Source organism: Cimex lectularius, unplaced genomic scaffold, assembly GCF_000648675.2.
Source record: "Cimex lectularius strain Harlan isolate CLEC.00 unplaced genomic scaffold, Clec_2.1 scaffold91, whole genome shotgun sequence".
Taxonomy (NCBI): domain Eukaryota; kingdom Metazoa; phylum Arthropoda; class Insecta; order Hemiptera; family Cimicidae; genus Cimex; species Cimex lectularius.
Genome location: NW_019394227.1, coordinates 1,334,749 through 1,360,020, shown reverse-complemented (window position 1 = coordinate 1,360,020; position 25,272 = coordinate 1,334,749). Strand labels below are relative to the sequence as shown.

Here is a 25,272-nt window from a genome sequence, read left to right as displayed (position 1 = left end):
ATAGTAGAGAGATAGATAGATAGAGATATTTGAATTTCCGTAAATATTTGGAGTGGCGCGATGGAGTTTGGACCGGTCGAATATTCGGCCCAGCCCGGCACGCCAGTTCAGTTTTGCCATTGATGTGGTTTTTGGAACGGCGTCGCTCCGTTTGGACTGCTAGCCGAATGCCACCTTAAGTCGTCGTTGTAGGGACCCGCCGCGCAAATTGTCGCGACCATTGGACTGTCAGCCCAGGGTTATAAACAAGCTTGGGAGGCACTCAATAAGAAATACGAGAATAAGAAGTAACAAGCGACATTTGGAGGTATTTGCCTCTCAAGTGATGGAAAGCGCAACCTCATTTTTTAAGCTCCATTTGACCGATCATGCTGGTTTCATTTTAACCACATTCGCTATGAGATTATTGGATACTCGGTCCCGTGAACGATTCGAGTCAGAATTCGGGTCTCATTCCGAACCTCCCACTTGAGCTGACTTCTCCGACTTCGTTCATTAACAAATCATCCAACTCCAATCTTCTTCATTGACTACCACCGTTAAATCTCAATCGAGTTCATTAGATGCGCGATATAATTAAGGACCCAAACAGATTTCATTGTCGGTTAATGCCTCGTCGGATGCTTTGACGTGTCCTATAGGTAAAAATCCTCATGGAATATTTGATTGTCCTAATTTTCGTTCCCTATCCCCGTCTGCTAGATTTGAAAAAATAAAATTATGAAACGTTGTTTGAACTGTCTCGATTCTGGACATTCCGTCGTTCAATGTTCCTCCAGTCTTACTTGTCGACATTGTCGTCAAAGACATCATACCCTACTTCACTTTCCATCTAAAGCAGACACTCTCAATACTTCCAGACGCACGGAAAAGACCAGGACGGATTCTACAGTACTGAACACACAGTCGAATTGCCCCCGGGGTTCTTTCACTTCTCAAACCACTCAAGACATAACCGACCCATTCGAAGATCATTCCTATAAAACTGGGAATTCGAAGCATGCGATTTTAACTTCAAACGTTCAGGGACCAATGAACGTTCTCCTTGGGAGTCCTTTTACATATTCGGGATCACGAAGGACATTTCAAACCGTAAGGGCCCTGATAGACAGCGGGTCTCAGCGATCCTTTATCACGTCGACCTGCGCTAGACGATTAGCCTTGCCTCTTCAAATAAATCCGGTTTGGAGGCCACCCGATTTCAGGTGGGAAGTTTCAAGTGAATTGTGTGATGTCCTCCACCGATTATTCTGCTCCACATTTGAACACCCAGGCTGTTGCAATGGATTTTATAAGTACTGACATGCCTTCTACGCCCGTTCCCCATGAGATAGTCCAGAATTCGAAGGACTTGGATTGGGCTGATCCCAATTTTCATCGACCTGGCCCAGTTGATTTCTTGTTAGCAGCCGATCTCTTTCCTGACATTTGGATGGGCGAGATCCAGACGCTCAGACCCGATACTCTCAAAGCATGAACACTATATTCGGCTGGATTTTGATTGGTCCCATTTCTCCCAAACCATTGCAAGCTTGTTCCACCCTATTTAGTTGTACCACCCCATCGGACAAGTTCAGCGATCTAACACAATTAATATCCAAATTTTGGGAAATAGATGAGATCTCACATGTATCATCACCCAACAGTCCCGATAGTCAATGCGAATCTCATTTTCGTGAAACCCACTCCCGAAATTGGTTGGGTCGTTACTGCGTACAAGTACCGTTTAAAGAAGAACCCCTAGGTCTAGAAGATCTCAAGCCCGTAACGTTACATCGCTTTCGAAAGTTAGAGCCTAGCGAAGGAACCTGAATTGAAATCCAAGTATTCCCAAGTTTTTCTTGATTATCTTGCAAAAGGTTATCTCTCTCCAGCAACCCAGCCATGGGCATTGTTATTTGCCACATCATGGCGTAATCAGAGAGTTTTACCACTAGTTTACGTGTAATGTTTGATGCTTCTGCTTCAGGAGGTCGAGGCTGTTTAAATGATTATTTACACACTGGCCCAAAACTGCAGCAGGATATCAGGGAGGTCTTGTTAAAGTTCAGGATCCCAAGAATTGCAATGACCGCTGATATCCATCAACTGTATTTACAGATTTGGGTTGTCCCCAAAACATCGGACTTATCAACATCTCTTCTATCGTTTTCAGGAAAATGATGCCGTCCAGGAATATCAATTTGATCGACTCCCCTTTGATCTATCGTGCTCGCCTTTCTTTGCCCTTCGAATGATGCAACAGCTGGTTTCGGATGAAGGAAAAGATTTTCCACTCGCATCGAAGGCCATCCTCCACCATATGTACATAGATGATGTACTTACAGGGGCAGAGAGTACCGTGTCCCTATCGAATTTGGAGGACCCTATACTTAAAGTTCTTGGGATGGAATGGGATCCACAGAGAGACGTCCTTTCGTACCGGGTTCACACTAAACCAACAGTCAGCACGAAGAGGGGTATAATGTCTACCTTAGCCCGAATGTATGATCCATTGGGATATCTAGCCCCAGTTATTTTCTGGGCGAAAACTATTTTGCAACGTCTATGGGAAAGTCATTTGGATTGGGACCACCCACCCTTTCTCAACAATGGGAAAATTATTTCGCCGATCTTCCAACACTAAGGGAGATCAAAATACCTCGTTGTCCCTTTTTTAAACCCCCCTCGGATGTCACAACGTCACCCAAATGCAATACTAGAATTGCCCGCATTCTTGAGCTGTCTGATGTCAGTATGTGGTACCATGTGGGTTCAGAACACAACGCCGCGGACGTTGCTTCTTGGGGAATCAGCCCCTCCGGACTCGTGTGCTATTCAATATGGTGGTCAGGACCCGAATGGCCACTGAGCTATCCTCCGACTATAGGAGCAGCTCTACCAGAGAACAACTTGCAGTTATGCAAACGTCTCCTCTACCGGGCAAAATGATTGCACTGAGCAGTTTATTGTTTCTCGTCTTACACGTTTACACTTATATACGACGATTTGTGAACAACTGTCGGATTTCCAAAACCCAGCAAGGCCCTTTTACCATGTCGAACTCCGGGATGCACAATTCATGGTGGTACGCTGAATACAGAAATGCGCTTTTCCCGAGGTTTGGTTGAAAACCAACTCTTGTCCAACAACCTTGAAATCATTATCTCCCTTTGTCGATCCCGTGGGTCTCGTTAGGGTGGACGGACATTTAATTAATGCTCCATTAGGATATGAACAGCGGCATCCTTTATTTCTGCCTCGTCAATCACACTTTGTGCTGTTGTCAATCTGCTGGTGTATCATTATCACCGTCTATATTTGCATGCAGGACCCCAATAGCTCCATTTTTTAATTAGACGGCGTTATGGGATTGTATCTGGGCGAAACGTCATAAGGTCCAGGATACGCAAGTGCCTTCGTTGTCATCAAGTATCGGCCAAGAATCCCATCCCAATCATTGGGAATTTACCGTCCTCTCGATTTTCTCAAGGGAGAGCATTTTTGAACAGGGGTGTGGACTTTGCGGGCCCCTTCCTAATCAGGGACGTAAAGTTGCTGTGAGAAAGTCATATTTCGCCATCTTCATCTGTCTTGACAAAGGCTGTCCATATAGAGGAAGTGTCTCAGCTTTCTACAGACGCCTTCCTGGCCTCGTTTAATCGTTTCAGTGCCCGTCGGGTCTATCTTCCAAGATGTTTTCGGACCATGGCACCAATTTTGTTGGTGCCGCTCGATGACTGAAAGAATGGTATAGATGGTGGAAGGAGGCTCAAACTGAAAATGAATTAAACGCTCAATTAACCTCTCGCGAAGTTGAATGGATACATACCCCACCATATGCGCCACATTTCGGTGAAACACGGCGTGAAATCACTGAAGTATCATTTGGTTCAAATATTAGAGTCTCAACCACTAACGTTTGAAGAATTAACTACCATTGCCAGTCGAGTGGAAGATATGTTAAATTCGCGACCCCTCTGCCCCATGTCTGATTCTGTTGAGGGTTATGACATCCTGACCCCAGGCCATTTTATAATTGGTGCGCCCTTAGCCGCTGCCCCCGAACCCCACTTCCAGGATACTTCCCGGAATCGCCTCTCTCGATGGCAATTTCTGCAGAAATGTAGCGTGGAATTATGGAGACCTGGCGCCTCGACTACTTAGCCGGTCTTCAACAAAAGGTCAAATGGAACGTTCCAGCCACTACAATCACAGTAGGGACCCTCGTCCTGATCACGGAGCCCAATGCGCCTCCGTTGAAGTGGCTTCGAGGACGGGTAGTTGAGGTCTTCCCGGGAAAGGATGGTTTAGTTCGTGTGGTGGGAATCCGAACTATCGGCGGCCAGCCTCGTCCCTCTGTTTCCCGAAAGTTCTAAATTTTAGCGTATAAAATATGGTGGGCGGTATGTTAACGCCATAGCTGCCCTTATTTTATTTTCGTTTCCTTCCCTATTAATTTTAATCCTTTTTTTTAAATTGAGGAAAATCTTCAAAGTTGTCAAGTTTTTCTTTTTGCATTAAGCGTTGGAGAAAGTCTCTCTCTATTGTTATTGTTTTTACCGGGGGTACCGGCCCTGAGGGTCAAAGGGCCGCCGCCAGCTCAGGCCACGATCGTTCACGTTTGAAGACGACCATCTCTCTAGAATTTTTCGATCGGGGCTTTTCATCCCTCACACAAAACGATCCATCAATTATCATCATCATCAACATCAACGGGATCTTATATATTATTCTTATAATTATTTATATTATGAGTACATAATACATATTGTGTTTTTACACATTTAACATTCGGCTTTTTGGTTTTGTATATTTTGTATCTTGTAATAAAAGAAAAAAAGTCGTTTCTCAATATTTGTTTCTAAGGTATGAGTAATAAATAATAAACATAAAAAATTTATATTCCATAGTCAATGTAACAGTCTGCTTGGGATGGGTAAGTAAATGATAACATGAAATTGAAATTTTTTTATTATAAATATGTGTTTGGGTCGAACACAATTGTTTTGTGTGTGATCATTTTCACATTACTGGGTTAGGTTAGGTAGAGTTAAGGTTAAAGATGAATTAGATCATGTTTAGAGATTGAGATTTCCATTTTTGGCTTATGATAAACATGTTCAGTGAATAGGATTAGGGAAGATTTGATCCGGCCTGGAAACCATATAATTATGTACCTGTACTGATTGGCCATAATACAAATTCAAATAAAGAAATTGAAAGATGCTCTACTTAATAACAGCTAAAATATTTAAGAAAAATTAGTTTAACAGTTAAAATCAGTTGTAGGTTAAGCCTAGGTAAAACTGAAAATCTTCTAGGCTCAATCCGAGCATGGGCTGTTTTGCTTTTGGTGTGCACGAAATGGCCCTTGGGTGTTTTTAGGAATTTTAATTTCAATCATTAACAGATAAAATAAAAAGATTCTTCTGTTAAAATAAAGGAATCTAATTAAAACAAGAAAACAATGTAAGAGAAAAAAAATGTGATGGGATGACCTGTGGTTTACAAGTGAACCACTACCTGTCACCACTGCTTCAACAATGGTCTCACCTTCCACGCTGTAGCCAGAATGAGTTTGCAGTAATTCTGTATATACGCAGGGACTCAACCTTCTTATTTCAGACTCATCGGCAAGGTTAGGAATAATAAAATGATTGGTAGGAACAAAATTACAAAATCAATATTCAGGGTGATTCACTCACTACTCATACGACAAAGTTTGTGCTGCTTCTATATCCCAAATGCAAAAAAAGTCCTTATGAACCAAGTCTGTTTCTCAACCCTTTAACAAATATTCAACATTTTTTATTTTTAACTATCTAAGGTTTTTGTCATAAATATACTCGTAGTTCTTGAAAAAATATTAAATTTCCTTTAAGAAGGCACCCTTCGAGAACTTTCAATTAATTTTTTGAATTTTTAATTTTAAAAAAGACTAAATTTTTGCAAAACTTCAAAATTTAAAATTTATAAAAAAACTAAATTTGCAACCTCAAAAATGGAATTACTAGATTAATCCCGATCCCATTTTATTAACCCACCATCACCACTTTTTTCCATATACAATTTCTGCATTTGGATCAATGCAATTAAAGAACAGGGTACACCGCTAGAAAGCTTAATAAACGAATAAATTGTTATGCAATTTGGCAAGTTCTCCTGTGAATTTTTCCAATGAGGTTGCTTTTTTTTTAATTTAAATTTAGCAGTACTAAAAGGCTAATAGAACATCAGATTTAAATGACAAGTTTCTAATAGCCCTACGCTTCATTCAACCAGTATAATGTCTTAAAAAATGTATCCCAAACAATACAAGCATACTCAAGAAATTTGCAGGCCAATGATTGCTATACTATTTATTCAGCAAAGCAAATTATAAGTTTAATTGTTGTCAATGTACTCACCTTTTATCGTAAGCCAAAATTTGCCTTGTGTTGTTCCAAAATGCTAACGTATTTGGCGAAGGTGTAATTCTGTCTAGCACACTAAAAAACTAATTGCATGCCAGGATTCACAATATTTTTAATTTTATTTTTTTCATTTAGGTTCTGAACAAAAACAAAATTAGGAAGGTAATAATTTAATATCAATTGTATCACATTTAATTTACTTGTACACTAAACTACAAGCAATATCTTTATTTATAATTTAAATTAATTCAAATTAGCAAGTTTGTTAACTAAAAAAAATATATTGTAGACATCAATTTTGCTGCTAGTGTTTAAAATGTACAAAACACCTCCAATTACAACTGCATTAAGCATTTTAAAATTCATCTCCACATTTTTGATATTATAAAAATATAAAATGTCTCATATTTTTAAGGAAAAAAAATCGATTCATTATTTTATATTGGAATGTGGTCCATTGACTTAAAATTTAGCGAGAAAAATATGCATTCTTATGCTACAAGCAGTGGGAGGTCTTGTGAAAAATGAATAATTGCCAAACAATTTTTTTGGAATATTGTTAAGCACAAATTAAGTATGTGGCATACTTTGTTTGTATCAAAAGGCTTTCAAAGACTAATAACTAAATGCAAATTGAATTTAAACAAAGCGGTGATTCAAGGCAAAGCAATTATTAGTTTTCATATTAAATTGGTGAGTTCTGATTATTTTCAAAGTTCAAAACAAACAATATTTATTAATGTTTTAAGGAATTTGTTTATATTAAATTAAGGCAATAATCAATAAATAAATAGCAATATTACTAATTTTCTACTTAGTACAAATTAAAATCTCAAAAGTCACATTGATGTAAATTTTTAAAAAATCATTTCTAATACTGATTGTTTTGTACTTAAATTATTTATATTGCCTTTTGTTTTTTTAAATAAAATGCAAATAAATTGTTTCAGTTTAAAAACAAAAGTTTTAAAATTATTAAAATTTAAAAAAATTATGAAACCCAATGTTAATTCCAAATTAGCACCATTAAAAAATAAATAAAAAATAAAAAAATTACGATTAGAAACTAAAATTAATTACCTGTTGCAATAAAAATTACAACTCACAGTCCTAATATGTACTATCTCAGTATCTCTATGTTGCTATGAAGGGGGTCATCATGATACAGAGGACGAATTGTGGCTGTCTGATGAAACCTCTGCCTGTTGGAAAAATCTTCGTTTTCTTCTGTAAGCTGCGAAGGAGAAGTTTGGACTCCGGGATGGTGAGGAGAGACAACAATTTCCTCATAATCGACTCCTCTTTTCCTGAAAATAAATTTTCATTACGGATATATATTTTCTTTTTATTACATTTAGTATTTTAATCGTTCCTACCCGCATATGCGAAGCAGAGCTACTTTAAGCCACTTGAAAAATTTGAACTCTGATGCTGCCCCCGGTTTGACGGCTGGATTTGTAAGACCGACGTAAAGCCATATTAAAAAGACCATCCCCAAATTGACTAAAGCATAGCTCCAATGAACCAGGAACATCATGCCAAGTTTCAAAAATGCCTGAAAAATTTAATATGCACTCGCAAAACATTCAAATTTTTGTTATAATTTTTTTTTCTTACCCCAAAAAGGGAAAGCCACCTGTTGCAGAAATTTGAATACCAGTTTGCCGTTTTCTTGTGAACAATATGACTAGGAGGGTTTGGCTGTTCAGGGCTGGGAGTGGCAGATATCTATTAAATAAATAAGAATAAATCAATAATTTTTTTTTTAAATACAAATTGAACACGTACGGTGGAATACATTCGATGATGACTTCTCTCAGGAAACAATGAATCTAAATCATTGCTAAAATCACTATGTTGCAATGATGGCGATGAACCTGAATTTGGTTTCTCATATGGCCTAAACATAGTATTTGCATTAATGAAGTCAAAATGAAAATTAAAAAAAAAAGTTTTACCTAAATCTTTGTTCACGGTGGTTCTGCAAATCAAAAGTTTGTGCCAGTGCAAAATAGGCATAGTCTATAATAGCATACATCATAAGGAAAGGCATGGTGACAACAGGAGCAAGAGAATTTATATCACCAACTAATATGAAACTTATTGTAACAAATGCGACAAGTACAAGAGAATATATGGGAACTCTGTTTGGTCCTTTCTAAAATCAAAATAATTATATACAAAGATTTGTTAACATATTCTTTACAGCTGTTATTTCTAAAGACACTCCCAAAATAGGTTTTATTGTTTTAGTTTTCAAATTTATTTAGGTTTATAAATGGCCCTTAATTAAACTTGTGAAGTCTTTTGAAGTAAAAAGACTCGGTTTTTTAGATTGTTAGGCACGTCATTCTGAAACGATGTCCATATATACGGAAGGATTTTTTTTCATCAATCCAGAATGATGCTCCTAATGAAATGTTATTGTAAAATTAAATCACTTACCCCTTTTCCTAATATTCTTAAGAGAGGAATAACATTTTCATTGGCAATTGACTGAAGAACTCTTGGTGTGCCGTACATAGCACCTAAACAACTGGACATTGAAGAAACATATAATCCGGCCAGTAAAAGCAGTCCTAATATAAAATGTAAAAATGGTTTAATAATAACAATAAAATTAATCTATATGATTTAGTATATTTTGACCAACTTAAAGCTGAAACTTTGGCAGAAATCATAAAATCTTTTCGGAGAGCCATTCTTGTACATGTGCTAGCCAAAACAATTACAAATAGTAAATAAAGAACAGTCCTGAAATAAGACAACAATTAAAATTTTGATGTATTAAGTATTGTTTATTTTCTTACACTGTAATTACGGCAGCAAGTGTACCATTTGGAATATCTTTAGCGGGATTCCTTAAATCCCCGCTCATATTTATTCCGGCGAGAATACCAGTAATAGTCGGGAAAAATACACCAAATACAGTGAACCAGTTGTAGCCGTCGAAATAGTCAGGATATAAATTCTGACTGATCATCCCTCTCCACCATCCCATGAATCCACTCTCTGAATTCAGAAATTATAATTAAAATCACAAAATTTAATATTTTACAATATTTCAATTAGTTACGTATATCTGTGTGTACAAAACTTCCAACGAGTAAGTCAAGAGCTGCGAGTAAAAGAACGATGAGGAGCATAAACTGAAGTTTTACGACCCATTTAACACCGGCCATGTTTATTGCACCTAACAGAAGAACTGCACCGCTTGCAAAGCCCCTTTGGGCCCAATGATTTCCCTCCAGGCCAACAAATTCTGCCAGGGATTCCCCAAGACCGAGGACAAATAAGCTGCATCCCACAGCCTAAATATTAAGAATATTAATTTTTAAAAAAATAATAAAAATAAAATAAAAAATAAGAAATAATGTTACCTGGCCAAACACATAAAGAAGACCGAAAGCAGTACCCAATCTAGGTCCTAAAACATGAGCAAGAAGAAAATACACCCCTCCACTTTCCATTCTGCACCTTTCACATATCCCAACAGCTGACAGTACAGTAATCAAAGCAATACCAACTACATGTTCAAAAAAACAGATATTAAAAATAATTTGATTCAAAAGAAAAAAGTTAAACTGATGAATCACCTGTTGCTAAGATCATAAGTATTGCATTAAGGACACCCGCTTGGCCGACAATCCATCCAGAACGGAGAAAAACTATTACCCCGAAAACATTTATCAAACACGATGTAAAAACACCATCTATTGGTCCAAAAAGTATCGGTTCTGATATAAAGAATTGAGACTTCCACCAAGGAGTATCACTCTGGAAAAATCCATAAATCATAAAATGAAATATTTTCATAATAAATAATCGTTACCTGTTCACCAGCGAATAATTCATTGGGCCCAGCAGGCTGGTGACCGCTAATACCGTACTCATTTCTGTTTTCACTCGTTCTATCATAATTTTCCTGCCCTAGACCATATTTTGACCAATTGACCGGGCTTTCGTTTTTTTTATGGTCCATCCTTGTCTGGAATAAAATAAAGCAATACTGCATATATTGTTCTCACGACAAAGTTTACTTTGCTGGAAAAAAATAAAAATATGGAGAGAGTAGACAAGGTAGTGCATTTTTTCACCCCATAAGAAATACTATGCACTACCTATACCAATTTCACAATGTAAAAGTGGTAATAATTGAATTGAAACCAAATTGAATGAGATCAGAAATTCATTAGTTTTAATAATATTAATAAATTAAGTAATAGATTAAATTTTAAATTTAACTAACAATTAATTTGATTAGTTTTGTTAAATAAAAAAAAATTTTAAAAAAAAAACTTCAGATTAGTTGTGTTGCAAGCCGTAAGCATGTTTCCTTTTCAGGATTTGAATAATACTTTTTATTTATTTATTTTTTTTTTTTTACTAATAATTATTACAATGTTTACAAATAATATGGTATTTACAATAATATTCATATGTATAGATGATAAAGAAAAAAAACCTAGATAGTCCAGATTTGTTTAGCAAATTTTGAAGTTGGATCAGAAAAATGTTAATAGAAGAATTAAATAAGTGAAAGTAAGCGATGTCATTTGCGGAGCACATTATTCTGTCTAGCAGTGAGTTTTTGCCATAGTTATTTTTCATAAGCAAAATATGAATAAACCTAAATAAACTGCTCAAAAATGAATAGGGATATTTGTAATGTATTCTCATTCTATTAATTTTAATTAAATTGACTGATATATTCTTGTTAGTTGGATTTAAAGAAAAGAAAAGAAAAAAATGTTAATCCTCAATTTTTAATAACAGTTTTACTTAAGAAAAGGAAACATGAAGATTACTCATTTTGGGAACTAACACCTTTTTTCTATTTTAACCCAGTTGTGATCTCTTTAACCAAGGAAAGACATCTTCTTCAACCAGAAGTTGGCAATATTAATGTTGGAATGAGTCATAGAGGTCACCGGCAAGTAAATTTTGCAGAGGCAGTTAGCATTTCTCAGTATCGTCTTCCAGGCTTTACCCTGATTCCGTAAGACTGGAAGTTTCAATAGGAGGCCCGGGTAGTGAATTTCAGCGCATTATTTTGCTAAAGTCAAGAAATAGTCATTGCTGCAAGACAGAACCCTTTCCATAGTCTACAAGATGTTTTGGCACAGCCTTTATCAACACATCTGATTCATAATCATTTGTGGGAAGTTGGCCTCACATTGTATACCCCTGTGAGATGACCTGCAGCAATAGCCTGCCACCAGCTACTCAGGAGAATATAGTGCCTAGAAGAGAATACCAATTGGAATGCTGTTGTTTACTGATGAGCCGTGTTTCTGTCTGTAAAGTGATAACTGGATCTACTGAGATCAGGGGATGTGTACAATGCCCCACTCCGTGCTACCGTAGCAGTTTGGAGGATGTGATGCAATGGTCTGGGCTGAAATTTACACTGGAGGACGAACTAGACTCCATATTGTTGAAGGCAACCTCACCGCAGTCCCTTATGTCCAAGAAATTATCGAGAAATACATCCCTCAAACAGGGATCTCATTGGCAAGGATTTTCAATTTCTGGATGACAATGCCAGACCTAATAGAGGCAGTGTTCATCATTGTTTAGAAAACATGGGAATTTCCCATCTTCCCCGTCCCTCATTGTCGCCAGACCTCAGTACCATTGAGCACATGTGGAATTTGTTACAGAAAAGGCTTTTCGATCATCAGCTGACCTGCAGCGTCGCAACTTCTACGGGGTGAAATTCCTAATGAAATTAGTGACAACCATATGCCAACAGTATGCCTTACAGGTGCACAGAGGTTTTAGCTAACAGAGGACATCATACAAAAAAATTATTATGCCCAATAAACAGAATTATGGACATTTTATTTTATTATTTTTCAATAATTTTCCTTCAATAAAAAAACAATAATTTATAATAAATTTTAATGCAAAGTAGAAGAAAGTAAATATTACAATATTCCTATTCATTTTTGAATATTTAACATTAAATTTTAAGGATGGTGCGTTTATTTTGTCTATCAGTGTATTATGGAAAGTAAACAAATAAATACAAGTGTCTGGTTTTTATCTTTGAGTGTACATTATGCTCCTCTTTTAATGATATTTACATAATTTAAAAGCTATGGATATTTAATTTTTTAAGCATGATTTTTATCCTTAAATCTATAATGAATATTCTATGTTGACTTTTTAACTAACTTTATATTTTCAACTTACCAAATAATTATCTTTTATTCGGCCGAGCTTATCGTCATGGCAGAAAATCTAAAACTGATAAAGCTTGTCCTGGATAAGATAAGATGTTTTATCCACGATTCATTTTATAAATGGAGACCTTCATCCAAGGTGGCCTGGACCTTCTGGTGAATTAACCACTTCACATTCGTGCAGTGTTTAAAGTTTAAATAAAAAATATGAAAGGTCTTAAAAGGTGAAAGGTTTCGTAGTGGTTTGGATTTGGTTGGACTTGGAAGATGTGCCAGTTCTTCCAGCAGGAACGCGTGACGCACTGAAAGGAACATTAATTGCCTAAACAGGTTTTACCTCGTTTAATTTGATTAATTAAATCTAAAACATTCAAATTAATGGTCTGTTCGTTTAAAAAGGCGATTTTAACAATAATTTTGAGGACAGGTTATTAATATTTTAATTTTTTCTTTCCTGCAGAATGCCCTGAAAAAGGTCATATTCTGCATGTTCCTTAAAAATTATTGCCCTCTTCCTTTTGATCAATTTGTTATTTATTTTACTTCAACTATTGCATCGTTACAGAAAATTTACTTGATTGAATTGGGTTTGGAGAGAATTGGAAGTGGACCACGTTTTAAAACCTGGGGACCTGATGATGCCTTGAGTGCCAGGACGCAAAGGAATTTTGGGTAACGAAAATGCAGACAAACTGGCCAGAGGTTCTGCCAGATGAGATGACAAAAACAGACACAGAATCCTCCATCTCATAACGCATCCAAAAGAACCAAAATGAGAAGTGTAAAAACCCAAGGGGTACCAGTCACAGCAAATTTATGATAAAGGAATCCTCACATAAACTGGCAAACTCACTGCTATAGTTAGAGAGGGCTAAATTCAAAGGAATGATAAGATTATTTTCTGGTCCTGGCATCTGGGAAAAATCTACATAACATTGGCATATTCAACTATGATCCCATTTGTAGATTAAGCAATGAAGAGGAAAAAATAACCGCCCATATCAACTTTAAATGCAAAGCAACCATTCAATGGAAACATTGGAAACAATGGTAATAAAGAAAACACAGGAAAATAATTTACCATAACAACAGTCAACGACCTAATACTTTTAAAAGCATTCAGTCGATTACACTGAATGACTGAACTAAAGATCTAGGAAAAGTGCAATAAGTCAAAAGGTTGCAGTGCTTGGGGACAAACTGGCCAGAGTTTCTGCAGGATCATACATATTATTGTCCTACTGGAAAATTTAATCATAGGCACTACCCTTATATACTATCTACAGAAGACTCAATTTGAAACAGACCCCAATACAAAAAAGCCTCTATAGAGGTTGATATTTTTATCTTGTTAGTGTTAACGTAGCAAGTTTTCAGGACAAATCCAGTTGCATAATGCCCTGGAATTTTCAATTTTTGAAATTGAACATAATACCCAGGTTATATAGATGTTTTCTCAGATGCTAGTGACAGCTTTACAGTTCTTTCATTCCTGTGAGATTTGTCATCTCCGGTTTAGGTGAGGGTTCTTTTACTTTCAGCTTGCTGTGTATGGCACGGCTACAGTTTGTCCACTACTATTTTTGTTTCTTTTGCATCCATTCTGATTGATTTTGTGCTTGTTTTTGTCATCACATCATCAGGCTTTAGACAGTGAACTTCGATTAGGTTATTCAAAAATTATTATAAAAACACATAACTTTTAAATTACATTTTATTTTTTAAAGTTCAAAAGCCTTTAAATAATATATTCAGAACGAACATGACCAATTAATTTATGTTCATTAGGGCTGGAATAATTATAAAACTGACGAAAAACATGGTTTGGCCTTATCTTACTTTTATACAATTTGTGATGACAGAAAAAATAAAATGACGTAGGCATAGACACGGCCATTGATGCCACACATAGAACTGCCTTGGACTAGGTCAGAAAGCTTTATTTAACCTTCGGCCGGTTTCCATGCCAAGATAACTGATGTATTATTTTGGTTTGGTTTTGGTTTTTTGTCAAGTTTAATGCTATGAATCACTGTTTTAAAAGATCTGAAGTAGGTTTTTAATCTAGAAGTTAAGGTATAGTTCCAATAATGGGATTAATGAAGGCAATTTTGTGTAGTCCAATGATGAATAAGACCCTGAAGATGTGGTCAACTGTGGTTCCTTCTGTTTGCAGTTTCTCTTTAAACAGTGTACATCTGAAACAGGAGGACTCACCCGGGGCTAGCAGCGAATCTGTGATCGACGTTCAAAATTTCCTTCCGAGGAGTCAATGTTGTTCCCAGGTCGTTTGCTATTTAAAGAAGTATGGCTTCACCGATGAAAGGGCTTCCAACTTGATCGGTGTCTGCCCTCAGATCGAAACGCTAAATCTTGAAAAGTTGGACAAGTCGCTTTTGGCCTGGAGCAACTGCCAGTTTGGCGAACAACACTTTATGAAATTGCTTACGGACCACCCGCAGCTTCTTTTAGCGAATTATAACAGGATTGAAGAGACGTACCTATTCCTCTTGTCAAAGTACAACAAAAAACTTGTCCTGAGTATCTTTCTTACGGCACCTTTAGTGATAACTGACAGTGTCGACAGGCTGTCGGACAAAATAGACTATCTAGAGAAAGAGATGTTAGTTTCCAAGAATGAGATCGCTCACAGTGGCGCCTTGTCTTACACGATTGACTATATTAGAGAAAGGTTCGAATTTTTGATCAGGGCCGGTGTGTATAAACCTCTGAGAGAAAAGGAACGACAGCAGAAAAAGTTCAAAAATCCCAGGCTGGACATCATCCTCAATACATCCGACACTGAATTCTCGACCAACGTCGCTGGCCTTTCATTATTTGAATATGAAGTATTTCAAGATCTAATGAAAGATGATTATGAGTAATAATTATTTATTATTTTAATTTGTACACAGTGTAAATATTCAGTGTTATCTATAAATGAAAGATTATACATATATATTTCCTTTTTAAAATTATTTCATATAATTAACCCTATCCTTGACATGTTTATATTATATAATTGAAGACTGATCATAGATATGTACATCTACTAGTGAATTGCTGTTATTTTAAAATAATAATAGTCGTTTTACAACTATAATAACCTCAATAGCTTACAATAACACGGGAGAGATAGAATAATGTTAAACAGTATCTACAGTTACATTTTATTCTTGCATATTGATAATTTAAGGAATCCCAAAAGGTAATGAGATATATAATTAGCCTGATACATCTGTTTGTGATTTTTGTTTTGTTGAAGAGTCTTTGTACGTTCAAAAGCTTTAGATCTTGGTGGTCACTCCTACTGACATAGATGATGTGATTTGGCACGTGCTTGAGGTCACACAGTTACTGCTGTCTGTGACTTGTTCCCGGTTGACCCTATCATTGTACTCTTGTTGGAGTGATATGAGCTGGAGTGACTCTGCAAGCATAACTGGTTGTAGACTGGGTACCTGGGCACATAAGTCTGGAGGGTTACAAAAAGGTGGACAAGGAGGCTAGCTAAGACTGACCTGACATTAAAAATGCGATAAAAAACATGTTTAAAAGAAAGTGGCAGCATCAGTGGGCTGGAGTGAGTGCGGTGTTCAATCCTTTTTTAAAAAAGATAGTTCTTACAGTTTTTTTTTTTTTTTTAATTATCCATGAATATTTCAGCATAAAGTGGGGATAATGGAGACCCCATTGGTAACCCTTTCATTTTGTAAAATATATTATTGAATTTACAATAATTAGATAATAGGCATATATTTAAGTGATCTATTATATCACTTATGTGAGTAAGAACTATATTTTTTAAAAAGGATTGAAGAAGCTCCCTTGTATCAAGAGCTTGTCAATAGGTGGCCCTTGTTGGATATGATTCGTAGAAGAGACATCATGAGATAAAGAATAGGTCATATGATGATGACACGCTTACTTTTGTGCCAAAGCCTGTTTAAGCGCTGGCTTAAGGAGAAAGGTTGCTTGATGTGTTCCATCTAACTAAGGGTAGAACTACTTGACTTCATATAGAGAACACGTAGTAATGCTACACAACATGAAAATTATTTTTGAGCATAGCAGGGGTTTCCTGTTATCATTTTTGGAAGAATTTTATTGTATATTGTGTACTCTGTGTGTTGAGATTGAATGTATTTTAGTGTGAGAGGGTTAGACCATCATCCATTGATTAGGTTAATTATTTAATAGGTGAAAAGGGTGATGGAGGAATATCCTGAGTGAATGGTATATAAATAAGTAAGAATGTACTGAAGAATGAATGGGTATGAATCTAGGAAATGATTGCTTTGCGTGCAGAAATAACCTAGCTGTTGGCAGCACCTGGAGCCACACCTGGTTCCTCTTCCTCAGCAGGCATGAAAAAAATTATAGGCCTCTATAACAGCCACTGCCCTCTTAACTATCACCTAAAGAAGATGGACAGAAACATGACGACTTTGTCAGGAGGAACCAGACATCAGTACATTTACTTTGTGAAGCATTAACCCGGTTATGGTACAGCAACTTTCACACCAGAAGCAAGCAAAGAGGCACCAAGTAAAGTGTTTAACCTTATAGGAAAAAGAGCACAAGTATGGCTATAATTTGTAGGGGTTCTACAATAGATCTACCTAGGTCACAGGTGGAGAATAGGTTTCACATATTTCTATATCAACCCCCCCCCCCCCAACCTAATGTGCATTAAAAAAACTCCTCAAAGCCTAATGGCAATTTATTATAAATTACAAAGCTGGAAACTATAGTGGAATCTCATTCCTAAAAATACAAAATAATTTGTGTTACAAACAGTGTATTTCCCCAGAGGTTTAATTTTATATGACTTCCCATTAATAAAAAATTTAAATTTTGAATTACTACTACTAAAGGTGTACTCAAGATGTTTCCCATTGGTATTGCTGTGTGAGGGAACATCCCTTTCCTCTCAAATTTCAGTGACATTTGGAATTCTCCAAGGAAGTATCCTTGGTATAATCTTGTTTACAATATACACTGCTGACCTTTTGTTTTTTAAATCTGAAAATACAATTTTTCACAATTCTTCCTTCCAATAGAAGTGGCTTATGAACTTTATTTAGTGGTGTTATCCGTCTCCTGTTTCATTTTCCACCTTTGGATGTGCATGGCCCCTCTTTATGTTTTTAATGTTGGTAATATTCCAGCATTTGGAGATTTGCCAACCTGTCAAAAAGGGAATTTAAAGCGATCCTAAAAACTGCTTATTTTTCCTTGCTGATTAAGGCAGTTGACCTACCTGGTATTTTTTGTTTCTGTAGCCTTCTGGATTATTTGAAAATGTAGAGACTTCCATGCTGTTTCTTGATATTTCCGAAATTGATATTCTACAATTTTTCATTATTAATATAATTGAGTATTTAAAAAGCATCAACCAACTGGCATGACCCGTCAATGTTTTACTGGCAACTAAGTAACAAAATTCAATTAAAATTTTGCTGAAAAAAAAACTTAATGAAAACAATTGTAATGTATAGACAAAATACCAGAGCAGGGGTCTATCTAACTTTTTGTCCTGGTCCTTATATTTCATATCAATAATAAATTATATTCAGGGTGTTAACTTTAAACTGTTCCTTATCAATGCTGAATCGGCAATGGGTCCATCTGCTCTCACAGGTTTCAGCATTCAGCATCTTCAGTGAAGAACAGTATATGAGTACAGTGAGTAGTCCAACAAATTCTTGAGTGAAGATGAGCCCAACAAGTAAACCAATCCCGGTTTAGCATTTGACTTAGTTCAGCAACTATTCTTATACCAGTCTTCTTATATTTTTGAAACAAAATCTTTTTTAAGGCATAATTCCTGTTATAGAATTATTAGCAGCTTTTTTGGAGCTTGTCTGAATTTCCTTTACCAGCATCTAGCCAATTATATGAAAATAACAGAAACATTTTTAGTAGATAGAAGTTTTAGAGACTTCAAGAGAGAGAGAAAGTTTAGATAAAATCCACATTGAAAAATAACAAGCCTGAAATAAAGTTTTTTATTTCCACACTGATTCATGTTACAAAACATTTGACTTAAAATGTTATTATTTTAAAATGTTCTGCTGTTCGTTTTCAAAAAATATTTTAGTGGAACAAATGATAATTACAATTTCAACAACCATGCCATAGCATGACACTAAATGCATTTTTTATTACCAAGATGTGAGACTAGTGTACAAAAGATTTACTTTTTATCAAAAACAATCATTATGAACTTGATGAAGTTTCAACCTGGCTGTCGATGTACTGAAGACAGTGTTTGCCAGCTGCTACCATACCAAAACCGGACAAGAGGCCGACTAAGGTCGCGATGCACTGACTTTTTGTAACGGTCCTGAGCACTGCCCAGACAAGCACTGAGCCAAAGTTAAACATCACAGCACTAAAACCACTGAAACAAGAAAAAATAAATTTAAATTGGCATTTTTTGTTCTTAAGTAAGATTCTGTATTTTCAAGTAGTCTACATTGATATACTGGTAACAAATTAAGTAAACTTTTTTTATATATATTACGCAGGGCACGTTGCCCTGTGGAACACCTGCAAGAATGGATAGGAGACAATGAATTTCTGTGGGATACTTGGAAGTAACAATCGTTAACATAGGATTTTAGAATAAGGTAATAGGTTTTGAATGTAGTGCTGTAAAATATGTTCATACTCTTCCAACAGTTCTAATTCTCTGGCTTCACTGGGCAACTTTTTTACCGTTTTTAACAACAGGCCCAAAGGTGCTCGATAGGGTTTAAGTCGAGACTGCCTAGTACTTAAGGGCGCTTTACTACTTTCTCAAGGATGTCTTCTTGGTAATTTTTCACCCTTGTTTTGAATCCTTGCTCACAAAAATGGAGTTTTGTGTTGCCATCGTAGCAAACTCCCCACCACACCATTACGGAAACAGGATGATGGCTTCTTTCTACCCTTCCGATTTTTTCCTGAGCTTCTAGAGAACTTCTAGCATAAACCTTGTCATTTTGACGGTTAAATTTTTCCTCGATGGTAAAATTTTTTTCATCGGTAAACAAGATGTTTCGATGAACTCCATCGGCGTACCGGGTCAACAATGCCTTGGCTCTTTCGACTAATTTTTTTTAAAAGATACTGTAAGCCTTTGTCCTGCCATTCTACGGTAAGCACTCATCGAAAGATCGTCTTATATGATGCACGACATTGATCGGGAAGAAATCCCCATTTCTCTGGACAATATTTTTTGTTTTCGTAGCGGATTTCTTCGAATTCGGTTTTCAACCGCTTTGATGGCATTCTCCTCATAGAGCGAGGACGGCCGGACCTTGGTTTGTCTTTAATAGATAGAGTATCTTTGAAGCGATTTATGGTGCGCCACACAAACATTCGATTTATTCCTAACGATTTCAGCGTCTTGAAAATCTCTGATTTTGATTTACCTGCCTTGTGCAGTGCGATGATGGCATGACGGTTTGGTTCAACGTTCCAACTTGACGTTATTAATTCTCAATAACAACTGAGTAAAAGAATTTAGCATTTTATCAAAGGTAAACAATAGGCAAGAGAGCAAGGTTCGCCAGGCGTTTGTTTGGGATTATTTTCAAGGTGAATGATTGCAACAGAACTTATGGCAGGACTAGGTACAGTGGATCTACCGTAGAGACATCCATTGGTAGAGTTAAAGGGTTAGAGTTGAGAGTTGAGTTTGCCCAAAGGCCATCTTGCTGCTGCTGTCACTGTGACAGCTTCCATGCTGTTTACAAGCACACAGTGACTTGGATGCTTTCTCATGCTACCAATATTGTCACACAGAGCTACTTCAATGTCAATATTTGTACACTTATTGTCTGTCTTCAAATAACAACCTTTCTTCTTAACAACGTTTCCTTTTAATGACCTCGTCTGATCCGATATGGTTACTTTGGACAATAAAGATGGGTTTCGCAACAGTAGACACTCCATTAGAAGCCTTGTACTAGTTTACATATAGCTGATGTACCTAACATTAGAAGTAAACAGCTTTCTTATTTTGTGAATGAAATTAAGTTGCACTAATATTTCTTGATATTTAGGAGGGTGACCAATGGTCAGAAATTGTGCAACAATACTCGAATTGCCCTGAAAAATTTATATATTTTAACCAAAAAGGTAAAAGTATCAACCTGTATAAAAGCCTCGTTTGTGTTGGGGCATGTTTCAAATGGGGTCTGCTGTAGATATACAGAGTAGTGCCTACGACTGAATTCGCCAGTAGGACGTTCGTCACATCCCGTGCAGGGCACAGCCTGGAACATAAATTTTTATGCAATCCCAAATAATCGACAAGGAAAAAAGTTCATAACTACCTCGCGATGAGCGAAGGATGCATCACGTTGACGGAAAGCGTAGCATAGTTGACTGCTCCGAACAGGGGAAGATAGTGGAACGCCAAATTATTGGTGGTCAAGGGTTTGCATAACTGCAGGCAGCATTTTTTCTCCCCTTGTTTTGACATTTTGCGTACAAAATGTTCCAAATATAAGTTAATCACCGGAATTGCACGATGAACAACGCAAAGCGAGAAAAAAAGCAGTAGGTAGCAGGTCAGGTTCAGCCAAAGCTTCAACAGTTCAACTTCAAGATCGCTATGTCCGCTTCAAAAATCTCTAGCATAATTGATTCCTACTGTTATTTTAAACCGTGATAAATTGGTATAAAGAGACTTACAGTGATACATATTTTATAACATATATTTTACGCACAAGTAAACATCTCTGATCAAGTACAGAAGATTCGACATTGATTGCCGCTCAAATTCAATTTTCAAGCGTAGACTGTAAACTCAAAAACAAAAATCATGAACCTTTACTCAACAATTTTCATGAGAGAGATTATCTAGTTGACTGAATTGAAGATATCAGCCCGTTGATCTTACAACACCAGTTATGGTCGTTTAAACTAATGTTCTTGAGATCTATGGGGTAATTAGATTTGATTATATAGGAACTGGATTTTTTACCACCTTCAAAGGTCTAAGGCTGCCTGTTCCTATGTCCGTTTCTGGTCTTACACAGGATGGTCGTGCAACCATATACCCCTGAAGGCCTAACCCTCACGTCACCAGGCGTTAGCCACGGCTGCACCCGTGCCCAGGATGGACCACGGGGAGGTGCCTGGTAGGGATATGACGTGAGGGTCGCACCTTACAAATATCTTACGTGATAATGAGGGGTGCCCAATCTCCCCGTACACTGAACCCCACCCAGGAGAGAAAGAGAGTGGGCACCCCTCGTACATACTAATACTATATATACAATAAACTACAATATGTTTATATATACAATTAAATCTAATTTATCACTCACTGATACTTAGATTAACACTTACACTGACACTTATTCGCCACTGTTGGGTGGTGTAGGCCATCCTTTTATTGTCATCATCCGGTACACAAAGCGTTTGGTGGCCGCGAATCCTTCCTTTGACATGACTGGATATGGCTCGGACGTCACACTCTATGGAGCAGATTCTTTATAACCTGTGCACCGCGACCAGTATTGGTCCATTGTTTATCTCCATTATTTATCTAGAGCTCCTCATTAAGCTTGAGGCTTTTTACCAGACCCCACAGCTTTTTCAAGGGCTCCTATGTGTATCCTTCAGGTCCTGGCTTTTCCTCTTCCTAGATTAGGAATCTCAGCCTACATAGGCCTTGCACCATCAGAAGACGTGTTCCGCTGATTCTTCTTCTTGGCAATGTCTGAACAGGCTTGTTTCGGCCACCCAGTCTATACATGTGCCTTCAGAGTCTGCAGTGTCCAGTTAGCAGTTCAACTATTATTCTAGTCCTAGCACATCCTAGGTTTAGTAGTTCTGCGATGGTCTTTTGATAAACTTTTTGGCAGTCCTCTGTCCCAGGCTACATTCCCATTGACGGAGGACTTATTATTAACCCATTGTCTAATGGATCCGCGTTTTTGGCAGTTTGGTAAGCCAAAAAGGGTTCAGGGCCAATAGGTGTCGTCATTGCACTTTCCAACCAATTTATTAGCCTCTTCATTGCCCCTCTGCCCTGGGTCCTGGCACACAGACAAGGGTAATTTTATTATTTTTCCAATTTGTAACAGGGCAATGCAGTCCCAAAAGACTCTGGACTTTACTGGCAATTGCCTTCAGTGCCGCTTGGTCCGAGTAGAGGGCTATTCTTCTATGGGGTGATGTAAGAACCGTAGAAGACAAACAGCTGACTGGCCAAACAGTGAGGGTAGGCAAACTAAAATGACAAAGAATGATCAAACTACAAAATAAATAGTGAATTTTCCTTTTGAAGTCTGCTGGATGATAAATCTGTGTTTTGGTTGTTTCTGATCATTTCTAAAACCAAACCTATTCACTCTTTCACTTACTCTTAAATTACTTAGTTACATTCCATCCAATGAGTTAAGATATTGTCCTTTATACCTATTACGTAACTAACCTAATTGAGGGTTGGTATTTATCACACAAAAGCACTAGAGGGTTGACAGAGAACCTGTCATGAATAGCAGTAATCACATTGAGGGAGTTGATGCAGACTAGGTAAGGATAGTCACCATCGCCTCGAATCACCTCAGGCTCATGCCAAATTCTTCTGTGTAAATGCTACAGGACCATGAAGTACACACAGCTTTGCAATACACAGCGCACCCCACACCTTCACCAGATTTAGTATTAAATTGTCCAATTGAAATACCAACAAGTACCAAATATATAAATCTGTAAGCCAAAGCAAGCTGGAATATTTATAGTTAAATTTTGTTTACACATTTATTTTCATATTGTTCTATCATTTATCATCCATAATCTATTGTGTTGTCCTGTTGACCTTGTTTTTGTCTTGTGGCAGTAGGCTTCAAAACTTGTGTTTGTAATAAATAAAATAAAAATGTAGTGAGTTGTTTAGAAAGAATTATCAATACTCTTATTATCATGGATATTTTGATCATGATTAAGGCTACATATTGGCACTTGGGTCATAATGATTTTATATATATGTAAGCACAAAACAAGTGCTGCACAAAGGTGTATTCAGGGTGCCGGTGTTTTCTGAAAAAAGCCCATTGTAAGTATGTCGGGTTTAAATGCAGGGCCGCTGGATTCGAATCAGGGACCTTTACTTTACAGTGATGAGCGCCGTGTCAACGCCTTTATCGACGCCCTTATTATTGCGTTTTAAATAGGTAAATTGTAAAGACGAATGGATGTTGACATTGAATGCGTGAATGATTGTTTTTCTTCTAGCTCGGTAGATGGCATAGCATTGCTCACTGCACTCAACCTCACTCAGACCCCAGTTAAGATGACTGAAGTTACTGGTACTGAAGTTACGATGTTTTCTTATATTTCGACCTGTTTTTTTTTGAGGTCACCTATTATCCCACTTTCGAGAAGGAAAAATCATAAGTTGTACTGAAGTTAGTTATTCCGCGGAACAAAACTTTTAAATATATAAATTGATATATTACAATTAATTAAGGTTTTTAGTTGAGATAAAAAATTCAATGGCACGAGCGGGATTCGAACCCACGATCCTTGGCTTGGTACGCCGCTGCTCTACCACTTGAGCTATCGTGATCTCGATCCACTCGGACACCAACTTCCCATCTCAACCGCACCTTTTTGAATTTTCCCTCCTTTTTGCAATTTTTTCAGTTGGTGTCCGAGTGGATCGAGGTCACGATAGCTCAAGAAGTAGAGCAGCGGCGTATCAAGCCGAAGATCGTGGGTTCGAATCCCGCTCGAGCCATTGACTTTTTTATCTCAACTAAAAACCTTAATTAATTGTAATATAGTAATTGGTCAAGCGGACCACGAAATTAGTGAATATAAATTAATTTTCACCCTGCCCAACTGTTTTTTCTTCAATTTAAACGATTCAATTATAATTATGATTAAAATAAATGAAACACCGCCGATATTTCTTTAAAAAAAATTACGTGTCCATAAATCTATGTACAATTATGGCGGTATATATTATACCATAAATATATTTTTGTAAACCAATAAATACAGAATATATTGAGGGGTTTAGAGTTACATAGTCGGATATCTCCATGTCATTATCCAAAAGGACTTTGGTACTGTCTGGCATAATGGTATAATCAACAGGTTGAATGAATATACCTTTCTTTCTACGTAATAAAAACAGTGCGCTCTTAACTCTTATCTAGAGATCCTCAGATCCAGTTTTTTAAGCCTCAACCAAAAGACATTATTGCTGGGGTTCCTCCAAGGCCTTATCCTTGTATAAGTTCTATTCCTTGTGTATTTCAACAAAATACCTCACGCTAAGAACGTAAAAAAGGTTTTTTATGCTGATATATCGCTCTGTACTGTATCTCTTGGAGAACAGGTAAAATATCGAACATGTTAACCACGCAATGCGCTGCATAGAGAGTTTCTGCGATCGTTGGACAAATAATATTAATCATAATAAAACGGAGGCAATTATTTTCAGTTCACCGTTGCTGTATAAAAAGACCCAGCTCGAAGGAGTAACTGTGTCGTCCGAGTATCTAGGGTGATGTTGGAACGTAAAATCACTTTTAATCCACTGTTAAAGAGATTAAGGGCAAAACGACTCTGTTGCCTGCCAATAAACTTCTCACGCACAAGGTGGTGGTCTGGTCGATGATCCTTTTAGCATGCCCGTCATAGATTCTCACATGCAGTACAAATATCGCCTGGCT

General features: G+C 37.0%; 3 protein-coding genes across 3 annotated transcripts; 1 reads left to right on the top strand and 2 right to left on the bottom strand.

Moving 5' to 3' along the window:
- Positions 1–6,549: 6,549 nt before the first annotated feature.
- On the bottom strand, positions 6,550–12,827 carry LOC106674072 (solute carrier family 12 member 8). Its single transcript, XM_014406521.2, has 13 exons — positions 12,594–12,827; positions 10,228–10,383; positions 9,992–10,172; positions 9,776–9,921; positions 9,472–9,706; positions 9,206–9,407; positions 9,049–9,149; positions 8,841–8,974; positions 8,354–8,553; positions 8,184–8,295; positions 8,013–8,123; positions 7,772–7,950; positions 6,550–7,702 (listed from the first exon to the last, which is right to left on the bottom strand). Exons 2-13 carry the CDS (start codon positions 10,375–10,377, stop codon positions 7,516–7,518), a joined length of 1,938 nt encoding a protein of 645 aa, XP_014262007.1. The 5' UTR covers positions 10,378–10,383; positions 12,594–12,827; the 3' UTR covers positions 6,550–7,515.
- Positions 12,828–14,504: 1,677 nt separating this feature from the next.
- LOC106674076 lies at positions 14,505–15,558 on the top strand. Its single transcript, XM_014406527.2, has one exon. It carries the CDS (start codon positions 14,674–14,676, stop codon positions 15,466–15,468), a length of 795 nt encoding a protein of 264 aa, XP_014262013.1. The 5' UTR covers positions 14,505–14,673; the 3' UTR covers positions 15,469–15,558.
- A 3,020-nt stretch (positions 15,559–18,578) lies between these two features.
- LOC106674077 lies at positions 18,579–21,177 on the bottom strand. The gene is made up of 3 exons (XM_014406528.2): positions 20,911–21,177; positions 20,728–20,850; positions 18,579–18,989 (listed from the first exon to the last, which is right to left on the bottom strand). The coding sequence occupies exons 1-3, from the start codon at positions 21,057–21,059 to the stop codon at positions 18,806–18,808; spliced, it is 456 nt and encodes a 151-aa protein (XP_014262014.1). The 5' UTR covers positions 21,060–21,177; the 3' UTR covers positions 18,579–18,805.
- Between the last annotated feature and the right edge of the window lie 4,095 nt (positions 21,178–25,272).

What these genes read in the sequence shown, in the direction of transcription:
- LOC106674072 (XM_014406521.2), bottom strand. Translation starts at nt 10,377, where the DNA reads ATGGACCATAAAAAAAACGAAAGCCCGGTCAATTGGTCAAAATATGGT. An exon ending in ACTTATGATCTTAGCAACAG is followed by an intron (nt 9,922 to 9,991) that starts GTGATTCATCAG and finishes TTGAACATGTAG; the next exon opens with TTGGTATTGCTTTGATTACT. An exon ending in TTCTTTATGTGTTTGGCCAG is followed by an intron (nt 9,707 to 9,775) that starts GTAACATTATTT and finishes CTTAATATTTAG; the next exon opens with GCTGTGGGATGCAGCTTATT.
- LOC106674077 (XM_014406528.2), bottom strand. Translation starts at nt 21,059, where the DNA reads ATGTCAAAACAAGGGGAGAAAAAATGCTGCCTGCAGTTATGCAAACCC. An exon ending in CATCCTTCGCTCATCGCGAG is followed by an intron (nt 20,851 to 20,910) that starts GTAGTTATGAAC and finishes TTTATGTTCCAG; the next exon opens with GCTGTGCCCTGCACGGGATG. An exon ending in CAAACGAGGCTTTTATACAG is followed by an intron (nt 18,990 to 20,727) that starts GTTGATACTTTT and finishes TTCTTGTTTCAG; the next exon opens with TGGTTTTAGTGCTGTGATGT.
- LOC106674076 (XM_014406527.2), top strand. Translation starts at nt 14,674, where the DNA reads ATGGGATTAATGAAGGCAATTTTGTGTAGTCCAATGATGAATAAGACC.